The sequence below is a fragment of the Eschscholzia californica genome, unplaced genomic scaffold (genome assembly GCF_041429995.1).
Source record: "Eschscholzia californica isolate CP2 unplaced genomic scaffold, dmEscCali1.0.p SCAF_1, whole genome shotgun sequence".
Classification (NCBI taxonomy): domain Eukaryota; kingdom Viridiplantae; phylum Streptophyta; class Magnoliopsida; order Ranunculales; family Papaveraceae; genus Eschscholzia; species Eschscholzia californica.
The window spans coordinates 8,039,817-8,051,994 of NW_028238198.1; the positions used below are offsets into that span (position 1 = coordinate 8,039,817).

General features: G+C 38.8%; 1 protein-coding gene across 1 annotated transcript; it reads left to right on the forward strand.

Annotated features, from left to right (window-relative positions):
- The first annotated feature begins 9,468 nt into the window (after window positions 1–9,468).
- On the forward strand, window positions 9,469–11,088 carry LOC147563793 (uncharacterized). The gene is made up of 2 exons (XM_086640649.1): window positions 9,469–9,861; window positions 10,014–11,088. The coding sequence occupies exons 1-2, from the start codon at window positions 9,525–9,527 to the stop codon at window positions 10,802–10,804; spliced, it is 1,128 nt and encodes a 375-aa protein (XP_086496775.1). The 5' UTR covers window positions 9,469–9,524; the 3' UTR covers window positions 10,805–11,088.
- The last annotated feature ends 1,090 nt before the right edge of the window (window positions 11,089–12,178 follow it).

Here is a 12,178-nt window from a genome sequence, read left to right on the forward strand (position 1 = left end):
TTTTTTAAAGTTAAATTTTTTAACTTTTGACTTCTAAGTAAAGTAACTTTTTTTTTGAGACATGCATGAATTTTACTTGCTGATTTTTTTTTCTATCTCCGTTCCACTACCACAACTAAACTTCTACCATACCATTCTACCCCCACTATCACCTCAACAAGCATTGCACCTCCCCACCACCCTACCTCAACTACCACCACCACACCTTAACCACCACCTTCGGACCACCACCACCACCACACCTCGACAACAACCAGCTCGTAGCTCCACCACCACCACCACCACCACCACCACCATACCTTCACCGCCACCATACCTTCACCACCACGGTACCTTCATCACCACCACCACCATACCTCCATCATTACCACCTACATATCTTATCCACCACCACTACCACCATCACCATACCACCACCACCACCACCACCATACCACCACCACTCCGTCACTATCGCTCACGTACCTTATCCACCACCACCGTTTCCCAACCACCACCGTCGTCACCATCATACCTCCACCACAACCACCACCGCTGCCACCATCATACCTCTACCACCACCACCATCAAATCTCAACTACCACCACACCCCATAACTATACCTTCATCGCACCACCACTACCACCAACATCACCACTACTTCGTATACGAGAGTAATTGTGGAAATCATAAAAAAATTCAATTAAAATCAACTATCTCTATGAGAAAGAAAAATAAAATTATCAAAAGTAAATTGAGTTACCAAACTAACTTTTTGACTTTTTTATTTATAAGTAACATTTTTGTCAAATATACTTTTGAAATTTTTTTTACTTTTTTAAAGCAAAAGAATTTCTACTACAAGCAAAAGTACTTCTACTTTTGGTTGTCAAACGACACCGAAGAGGCGAAGAGAGACAAACAAAAAGTTTTCTGTTTTAAAAAAAAAAAAAGACAAACAGAAAACGGAAATACGGTGGCATGGTCTTTATGATTAAAAAATGGGAGCATAACAATACTTCATCTTTTCTTTTTTGTTGAAAGATAACAGTACTTCATCTTTATAAAAAAAAAACACTACCTCACGGTCATACCCTAAAATCCATTTATTAGGAAGATTCGACCCTTTTTTTTTGATGAACAATACTTATCATTAATTAACTAGCGTACCATTACAATACATATGAACTAAAAAGTAAGGAACATTTGTCCAAGACTTAGATCTATTCTTCTTTCAAGACCATTTAGCTAACTTGTCAGCTTGCGAATTGAGGTTTCTTTTGGTGTGGCTGAATTTGACGCTTTCGAGTTTGCATTTGATATTTCTTATCTTGCTAACATGAATCAACGATTGCCATTGGATATTATGACGAGGGTTTTTTAGATGTTGGATGAGGTTGATGTTGTCACTTTCTATAATGATCATCCTGTGGTTATTCTCTACTGCCCAAAGGAGACCGTTGAGAATAGTTATTGCCTCACTTTCCTCACTATTTCTTGCTCTAGATGATGTTGTTGTTGCTGCTATGTATTTTGAGTCTGCATTGTGAACTATTAAACTTGTACCGATATTAGAGTCAATGTTAGTAAAAGATGCGTCTACATTAATTTTTCAAGTAAGGCGAAGGTGGAGGATGCCACTTTTCCACCGAAGTGAAAGCAGTTTTTACTAGGGTACTGATGTTTTTCGGGAAAGCCATAATCATTTTTATCACTGTACTAGTATTGGAAATTACTGAAAGCAATGACCACATATGGTTTTTCATAAATGCCATAGAATGGTTACAAAATGGATATTGTTTGACGTGTAGCAAATTTGAGTTTCATCCTACCAAGAGAGTATCCAGTCTTTTAAAGATGTAATGTTGTAAGATATAATATTGAAATGAAACCATATATTTCTCGCTAAGGGACAATATAACATAGCATGCTCAATAGTTCTATTTCATTACAGTTTGGACAAACCAAAATATTACCAATATATTTACCTATTCGTTCCCTGACCGGAGGGCTTTAGGACAGATTTTCCAAATAAATAGCTGAATACGGGGGATGGTAGGGATGGTCCAGATAAAATTCCAGTTGATAGATTCGGGCGGAGTTGAGATATGGTTTAGGCTGAGGTGCTGATACATAGACTTAACCGTAAATTTACCGGATTCGGTGAGGGTCCATCTTAATTGGTCCGTACCCTCGGCATTGAGAGGAATGGATTTAATCAGATTTTTTTTAGTGGCATCAAAATGTGCACTGAGAGTATCTTCATTCCAGCTATTATTTGAGATGAGCTAAGAGACATTGACCAGATTCGAGTTATTTAGATTCATGGTTGAGCCATTTCTGCCAGGGATCTAATTATCGGTCCAAATATTAATCTGTTTACCCGTGCCAACTTCCCAGATAATCAGATTGTTGATTTGATCGAAATGTTTTCTAAGGGTTTTCCAATTCCACGAATGGTGAGGTTTGGCTGGCCCAGGAGAGATAGAGTTAGGATAATATTTAGCTTTAAGGAATTGATGCAAGGGCGCCCGGCGTGGAGACTATTTCCATGACCGAACCCGGTCATGGACCAACCGACCAGAGAGAGTAGATTTAGGAAGTCCTTATTTTAGTATGATTATTAGATAAATTAGGTTTAGGAAATTATGCTATTTTAATAATTCCAATAATTGGAAAGGTCCAGATTTGAGTCTAGTTATTTAGGCAGTTGCAGTATTTTAATTATTTAGGAAGTCTAATTCAAGTCTATCTAGGAAAGTCCAGAATCCTATAAAAGGATATCTAGTTTGTCTTTTATTCTCAGATTGAAGAGAAAAACCCCATTGAAGTTAATCAAAGTTTACAGTTTATTCAGTTATTTACAGTTGTTTACAGTTATTTTGATCGTTCTTCGTATTAGTTTAGTTTATTCTTAAAATCCGCTGCGTTCTACATCATGTGGTATTCAGAGCCACCAAAATTTTGGGCTAATGATTCTGGAAATTTTTTCCCAGACCAGTTAAATCCATATCAATCGTATTCTATTCGTCAAGATGATTATATTCAATCAGATTATACTCATAAAGAGATAACGAATCAATGCTCATGTTCATCATGTTTATATGTGAATAACGACTCGTACAATTATCATTGGAATCCGGGAGAAATCGCACGAGAAAATCCTCCACAACCATCTCCTCGTCAATACCAACCGTCACCACCTCCGTACTCTAATCATTCACCACCGCCGAATTCACCACCGTGTTCATCATCACCGTCACCAACCCCACAATTGTCTTATACAACTTCACATCCATATTACTCCTATAGACCACCTCCGTACTCTTATACACCACCTCCGTCCTCGTATACACCACCAACGTACTCACAACCATATTCACCATATTCATCGTCCTCGTATTCACCATCACCTCCATCTTCTTATACACAACCACCATATTCACAACCTCTTATACCATCTTCGACACCGCTGATGGAACAACAACAACAACAACAACAACAACAACAACAACAACAACAACAACAACAACAACAACAACAACAACAACAACAACAACAACAACAACAACAGCAACAGCAACCGCAGCAACAGCAACCGCAGCAACAGGAACAACAACAATACATTCATCAACCGTATTCATCACCTATTTTATCATTCCATCAGGAAAAAGAAAAAGAAGAGTATGAAGAAGTTGAAGAAGATGTTCACGAAGAAGACGTCATTAATAAAAACGACCACCACAACCACAATCCTATTATTCCAAGAGAGAGAAATACGAAGGAGAAATCTGAAATCAAAGAAGAGTTTGGGTCGGCAACATCAACCGATGATAATTTTACAGCTTTTGAGGCTATGAAGTCTGCCTTTGATGAAGATACTACAAAGATTGGATTAGCTTGCTCGAAAGAGGGTCTTCAAATAGATCAAGAAGGTAGTGTTTATCTTTCTTGGTATGGTCCTACACCTCAGTTGCACATAACTGAACCCAAATTGATCAAGGAGGTTTTTAACAATAGAGATGGAGTATTTGTGAAGAACAAGGATCAAGGATTCTGTAGGAAGCTATTTGGAGATGGGCTTGTGACATCCCAAGGCCGAAATTGGGTCAAGCAACAAAAATTAGCTAACCAAACATTCTATGCCGAAAGCTTAAAGGGAATGGCTCCTGCCATGATCACATCTGTTGAGTCCGTGTTACAAAGATGGAAGCATGAAGAAGGCAAGGAGACCGAAGTACTCGATGAATATAGGGTTTTCAAGTCAGAATTAATATCAAGAACTGCCTTTGGGAGTAGTTACGTTGAAGGAAAGTACAATTTTGAGATGTTGATGAAGTTGACCTCAATTTTATCTTCACATTCATTCAAGGTATGGTTCCCTGGTATTGGAAACGTTTTGCCAACTAAGGGCGAGATCGAAGCAAACAAATTAGAGCAACACATACATGGGGATGATGTTATTGCTGGACGACTTTCGAAAATCCTTCCTGGTGTCGGTGGTTTGCTTGTGCAAATTGGACCTAATTTGTACCAGTTGTTCATTACGACAGATCAATCAAATATGGTTGCTTTATGCCATATTTCAGAGCATGGAGAATTGATCCTTTGCGTATCTGGTTCATTACTAAGCTCGATGCATGATATTTGTAGTGTTGGTTTGAAGTCAGAAACAACGGAATTTGTACCCGTTAAATTCATGAACGAAGGAAGGGAGGTCAAAGCGGAACACCTCAGGTTTGTATGCTTTGCAACTGACAGAATTGACAAACATATTGATTTTGATCAGTCAAATAACATAAGCCTGTTCATTGACGCCCCTATCATGTTCGATAATAAGCTTCTTAGAAAGATCACAATGTTCAGTATCCTTGTTATATTCTCTTTTGCCCTACGTAAACCTGTGATCGACAAAATTTGTTTGTGTGATATGATGGTTCAGAAAGTAACTCTATTTCAGAGTATTGATCGAGTTAAACTATATAAACTACATGAAGCCGAACGTGGAAAAGTATTTTTTGAGTGTCCTATCCCTGCCAAAGGATTCACCCTCGAAACCATATTTGAAGTTGGTTACGTTTATACTTTGGTTCTTAATGACGACTTTTGGGAAGATGGCGAGATGATTCTTCTTGATTCCCTAAAGTTAATATTGCGAGATTCAATGGCTTACGAGATTGGGATTGAAGTTGGCGATTTCTGGCAAATTAGTGTCCTTCAGTTTCATTGTAAAATTCATTCAAAGTGGGAATTACGGATCGCCACGGCAGAATTCAGCGTGTACAGGTGGATCACATTGTTTTCTTCGTCGAAACGGTTCGGGACGAACCTCTTGAGGGAAGGGGATGCTGATGCAGGGGCACCCGGCGTGGAGACTATTTCCATGACCGAACCCGGTCATGGACCAACCGGCCAGAGAGAGTAGATTTAGGAAGTCCTTATTTTAGTATGATTATTAGATAAATTAGGTTTAGGAAATTATGCTATTTTAATAATTCCAATAATTGGAAAGGTCCAGATTTGAGTCTAGTTATTTAGGCAGTTGCAGTATTTTAATTATTTAGGAAGTCTAATTCAAGTCTATCTAGGAAAGTCCAGAATCCTATAAAAGGATATCTAGTTTGTCTTTTATTCTCAGATTGAAGAGAAAAACCCCATTGAAGTTAATCAAAATTTACAGTTTATTCAGTTATTTACAGTTGTTTACAGTTATTTTGATCGTTCTTCGTATTAGTTTAGTTTATTCTTAAAATCCGCTGCGTTCTACATCAGGAATTGAACCCAGATAGCCTGAGGATCCGATTTAAGCCTCCAGACCAATTTGGTAAGAAGAGTTGTGTTATCGAGATGCGGGATGTGGATACCAAGGTCTCCCGATTTTTTAGGAAGACAAATATATGACCATGCTTTGGTACATATACCTTGAGACTTTCCCCACCAGAAGGACTTTTGCAAAGTCGCTATACGCTTACTTACACCTTTGGGTAAGGCGAATTGCATCTGGTATCGGGGAACGGCCGCAACTATTGTTGATATAACAACTGTGCGACCAACTTGAGAGAGGAAAGAGTGATGCCATTTAGATAACTTGGCTTGGATCTGCTCTAGGATATCATTGAACACCCTCGTTTTGTTAGCACCAATGAATAGTTGGGCACCCAAGTATTTTTCCGAAGTGGAAGCAAATTTAACTTTGAGGGTGCGCATGATGAGGCGCTTAAACTTGGGGTGGGAATTTTTAGAGTAGAAGATATTGGATTTAGCATAATTAATCATCTGACCCGAAGCGGAGCAAAAGGTACTTAGAATCTCTTTAAGATTTATGCAAAAAGAATCTCTTTAAGATTATGGATATTATCGATTGAGTTTTTGCCAAATACAATGCGATCATCAGCGAAGAGAAGGTGAGATATAGTAAGGTTAGGGTTACAGGTGGGAAATCCCAAGAATTGACCATTACTGGGGTTAGAGGTGAGGAGGCGGGTCAGACCTTCCATGGCAAGCGTAAACAGGAAAGGAGATAGAGGGTCTCCTTGTCTGATTCTTCTTGAGGGATTGAATTTAGGACCAGGACACCCATTCACGAGAACCGACATGGAGGAAGTGGAAATGCAGTTGAATCTTGAGCCAATGTTCAGCGAAACCGAGCTTTCTCATAATTTCAATTAAAAAGTTTCATTCGATTCTATCAAAAGTTTTGGATATGTCAAGTTTTAGGCCGAAGTAGCCAGTACTCCCTTTCATTTTTTTAAAGGAGTGGATAAGTTCTTGACCCATGATGATGTTATCAAAGATTTGTCTGCTTGGGACATAAGCCGCTTGGAAGGGAGAGATGATGGGGTTAAGAGTGAATTTCAAGCGTTCAGCAAGAATCTTTGTGATTATTTTATAAGTGGTATTTAGGAGGCTGATTGGACGATAATCTGCGGGAGTTTGAGGAATGGCCGTTTTAGGAATAAGACAGATATGAGTGTGGTCGGTGTCCCGGGGAAGGGTAGCCGTCTGAAAAAAATTCTGCACTAGATTGTAGATATCCTGGCTGACCGTGTCCCAGTTGGATTGGAAGAAGAACGGAGGATACCCATCCGGTCCCGGAGCTGCGACTTTTTTGAGCCACTGGATCGCGAGATCAATCTCGGCTTTGTCCGGGATGGCAGTCAGTTCCTCATTCTGGGAGGAAGAAATGATGGGGTTGAAGAGGTTAATGATAGTCGGTTCGGAAATAGGGTTAGAAGTGTTGTTGATATTGAAGAGGTGGGAGGTGAAGGTATTGTGAACCATTGTTATCTTTGATCGCTAGGATTTGATTGGTCCTTTGACGCTGAGTAGTCTGCGAGTGAAAGAATTTAGTATTCTTATCTCCCAAAGAGATAAAATTATTACGAGACTTTTCTTTTCATAAGCTTTCTTAAAGTCTATAAAGATCTTCAAGTCTAGCATTGAGGAGGGTGTTATCGTTATTGTTTTTGGATCCTAGGCCCCATCCCAGGCGAATATATTTGACTGGGAAAACTATTTGTCCAAATGAAAGGAATTCTAGATGAGATATCTAATTGTTTTTTGTTTTGTAAGTTACACATAGAAAGAGAGATTTTAGGGGTTCTTTTGTGATTTTTGTGGAGATGGAAACAAAATTAGCAAAAGTTTGTATATTGAACATTGAAACACAGCGGGTTTGAGGATTAAAGAAAACAGGAAATTGCATTTTTTTTTTTTTGTCAAAAAGACAAGTTATCTTTTTGTCCTTTTGGGCCCCATATATTGTTTGGAAATAGGCTTGAAGGACAATTCTAAAAGCACTCCCATTTCTAATGGCGAAATTGCCCTTAGAGTCTTAGCTTGCGAAGCTTTGCAAACTAGTTTGCACTGCTTTGCAATCTGATTTACAGAGCTTTGCAAACTGGTTTGCAGAGCTTTGCAATCCCGTTTGCATTGCTTTACAATCTGGTTTGCCTTGCAATGACTTTGCACACACTTTGCAATCTGGTTTGCAGAGCTTTGCAAACTAGTTTGCACTACTTTGCAATGTGATTTGTCTTGCAAAGCTTTACAAACTGGTTTGCAATCTGGTTTGTAAACTGGTTTGCAATAAGGCCAGTTTCGTCTTTCCCTATATTAGATTATTTACAAAAATGTCATATGGAGCTGAAGCCTATAAAAAGTTGATAAATCTTTTTTAACCAAAACTCAATTTTTTTAGGGAGTTTTGACCAAATTTCCCTAAAGAAAAAGGGCATAACAAATTAGTCAATAAACATTAGGGTGCATTTTTTTCTTTTAATCAAAACATTGACTTGATCAAACATTGTCCCCTAATCTCCATCTTCTCTCTCTCTCTCTCTCTCTCTCTCTCTCTCTCTCTCTCTCTCTCTCTCTCTCTCTCTCTCTCTCTCTCTCTCACTTGCTATCACTATCGTTCTCTCCCACTATCTTACAATATTTCTCTCTCACTGACTATCTCTCCGTCGTTCCCACTCTAGATCTCTCTCACTTTCATTGTAGATCACTCTCATCTCTCTCATTGTAGACACATCTCCTTGAAGATTAGTTTCTCTTTCTCTCTCTGCCGCAGTTTTTATCTCTCTTTCTCACAATTTCTATATCTCTCCCTCTCTCTCTCTCTTGCGGTCTTTCTAGATATCTCTATGAAGTTCACAAGGTTTTGTGCCCACGAAATCTTCGGGGCAAAACCCTCTTCGAGGTCTGGTTCCGGCGAAGGGAACACTTTCCTTCGCCGGGACAATGTATATGCATTTGTATGAGATTATTCTTTATGCCCCAACGCCGCGACTTAAAACAATACCAACCAAATGACGAGTCGAGGACGGCTAAACTAGGCTTATCGGGCAAACAGAGTGACCCAACTTCTTTGTACTGAGTCGGGCCAAAATTGTTACACTGATTAGATTGGGATCTAGCTTGGGTAATTTAGTGCAATCGACACACCACCACATTTTAAAGAGATAAACATATTAAAAAAAAATCAAAGATTTACTGATCGACACTTTTGTCAGTTTTTGGGAATTTATATAGCTTTTACCTTCTCAAAAAAAAATCAATTTCTCATTGACTTGGAAGATGCTCTCTCAATCAACATTAAAATGATCAAAATCAACAAAATATAGTAAAGATTTTTATCATCAACTTGCACTAAGAGAATCCTCATTAAATGGCAAAGTTAAGCTCTCTCACGTGCTCTTTGTACTTGTGAGAGTCGGTGATTAATGATATAACTTTAGAAGATTCCTTCATATCAAAGAAGTTTCCATTTTCAACCTAAAAATGGAAGATAACCCATAAACAAATTGTTAATTAATTATCTATTTAGTTGACTAAATCAATTAATTATGGTCAGAGTTGCTGAAATTTTCACATGAAGATATAATATCCTGACATCTTAATTACACTAATTAGTACACTTGTCATTAATTAATCGTTACTCGATCGATCCATTAAGACTATAAATAGTAGTAGTATAGTGTAGTGAAAATGCAGTTCAGTCTTAGACTCTAATTAGGAATTAGGAGTTGATAGTATTCATTAGCATGGCAACAATGAATATCAACACACTCATTTTCTCTTTGTTGTTCATTTGTTCTTCCATGTTGATGGTCCATGCTGACCCTTATGACACTCCCACCACCGCATCACCACCACCACCTTACATTTACGCATCACCACCACCACCATCTGGGCCACTAGCACCACCACCATCTGAGGTTGCCGGAAAAGAGTTTCCTCCCCAATCCTTCTACTGCAGTGGTAAATGCAGTGGAATGATTACTTGCCCAAAGGAATGTCCAGCTTTCAAGCCAGCCAACCCTACAGCTAAAGCTTGCACAGTTAACTGCAACTCTCCCAAATGTGAAGCTACCTGCACAGGTAAGTCGTGTAAATTATGTTTTTTCTTTTACGATTAGCAAAGATTTGTGCTGACTGGGACAAACGCACTATCAACTGATTTGTAATTATTTTTCATAACGGCCGGGATTATTCTTTTTAGTTACTTATATTTGATTATTATGTCATGGCAGACCGAAAGCCTAACTGTGACGGACCAGGATCTGCTTGTGGTGACCCAAGATTCGTTGGAGGAGACGGCATTGTTTTCTACTTCCATGGTAAGACCAACCAACACTTCACCTTGGTCTCTGACTCCAGCCTTCAAATCAATGCTCGTTTCATTGGTCGCCGACCTGAGGGCCGAACGCGTGACAACACATGGATCCAAGCTTTGGGTCTCATGTTTGCTGGTTCTCACACATTCAGTTTGGAAGCCAAGAAGGTTGCTGACTGGAACAACAATGAAGATCAAATCCTCTTCACTTATGACAACCAACCCATCTCCATTGATGAAGGTCATCTCTCTTCTTGGTCTGCACCAAACAGTCCTCTCCTAGTTGAGAGAACTGCAAGAACCAACAGTGTTACAGTGACATTACCCGGTGTCGTTGAGATCTCTGCGACTGTTGTTCCTATCACCAAAGAAGATGACAAGATCCACAACTACCAAATCCCATATGGGGAAGATTGTTTTGCTCACTTAGAGGTCCAATTCAGGTTTTTGGATCTTTCTGAAAGAGTTGAAGGAGTCTTGGGGCAGACATACCGACCCGAGTTCCAGAGTCCAGTGAAGAGAGGAGTAGCAATGCCAATCATGGGTGGTGAACACAAATACATGACTTCATCTCTGCTTTCAGCTGACTGCAACTACTGTACTTTCTCATCATCAGTAGCAGCCAAACCTCTACGATTGAACCCAAGTAGCACCATGGACTGTACCAGCAAGATGAGCAATGGACGTGGGGTTGTCTGCCGTCGTTAGACCAATCAAAAATGCATAATTGGTTAGTCAATGCTTATAGAGTTAAACTAATTGCTCTATCGGGTAGTCGACTATATGAAGTATTATTAATGGAATAAGAATAGAGTCAAGATTGATCTTTAGGAAAGAAGCAACATCAATTTAGTATTATAGGTGGTTTAATTTTGGAATAGATATAAAAGTATCAAGTTGTTGTTTTTGTTTTGTTTTTTCAGTTTTGCTTGGATTATCAAAACCTTATGTACCAGTTAAGATATGGAAATAAAATTGAACTTTTATTGAAACAGTACTATATTCTTCACATTTCATTATCATCTTCATTATCATAGGAAATGAGATAGAACATGTCTCTTTTACTGCCAAAGTTTGGGAAACTATCTATTCAAACTTTAATCTTCTTAACAATATCACTTCAAGTTCAATCTATCACCTTGTAAAGGAGTGGAAGCAACATAATACGGTCGATATGGTTCGGAGCAATAATAAGGTATTGGAGATAAATTTGGAGAAAGAAAAGTCGTACAATGTCGTTAGTTCTGTTAAGAGTCTCATTTATTAGTGAGCCACTTTTCAACATTGGTCTAAAAGCACAAGAGTCACAATCAACCTTCACAATGTCGTTATTTCTGTTAAGGTAAGGATCGTGCTTTGGTACCATCTGGCCAAAGGTACTTCAGTCCTCGAGCCAGGTATTGTAGGCTACAAACTCTTTAGGATACCACACTTCTTGGTAGGCTCAAGCTGGGAAAAATAAAGAGATTTGCACCTATTCCGTGATGGATTCTCAATTAAGACATTATGGGAAGAGAGTCCAAAAAAAGGAAATTTGGCTAAAACTCCCTAAAATATTCGGACTTCGGTTAAAAAGGATTATCCAATTTTTTTTGTCTTCAGCTCCCCGAATTTTTTTTTTAATTTGCAACACCTTACGACAACTTTGCAACGCCTTTCTACAGCTTTGCATCACCTTGCGACAGCTTTGCAGTGCCTTGCGACAACTTTAAATGCTTTGCAATAGCTTTGGAGCGCCTTGCAACACCTTACAACAGCTTTGCAAAGCCTTGCAACACCTTACAACAGCTTTGCAAAGCCTTGCAACACCTTTGCAATGCCTTGCAACGCCTTGCAACATGAAACACCTTCGTAATGCTTTGCAACGCATTGCAACACCTTTGCAATGCCTTGCAACGCCATACAACACTTTTGCAATGTTTTGCAACCCCTTGCGACACCTTTGTAAAAAGTATTGGATTTTTAACTAAACAAAATAAAAATATTTGGATTTTTAACCAAAAACAATTTAACTTGTCTTTTTAAAATTGGGTCTTCGGGCCAATTTCCTGTTTTGTTAATTATCTTCTCAGGAAGGAAAAC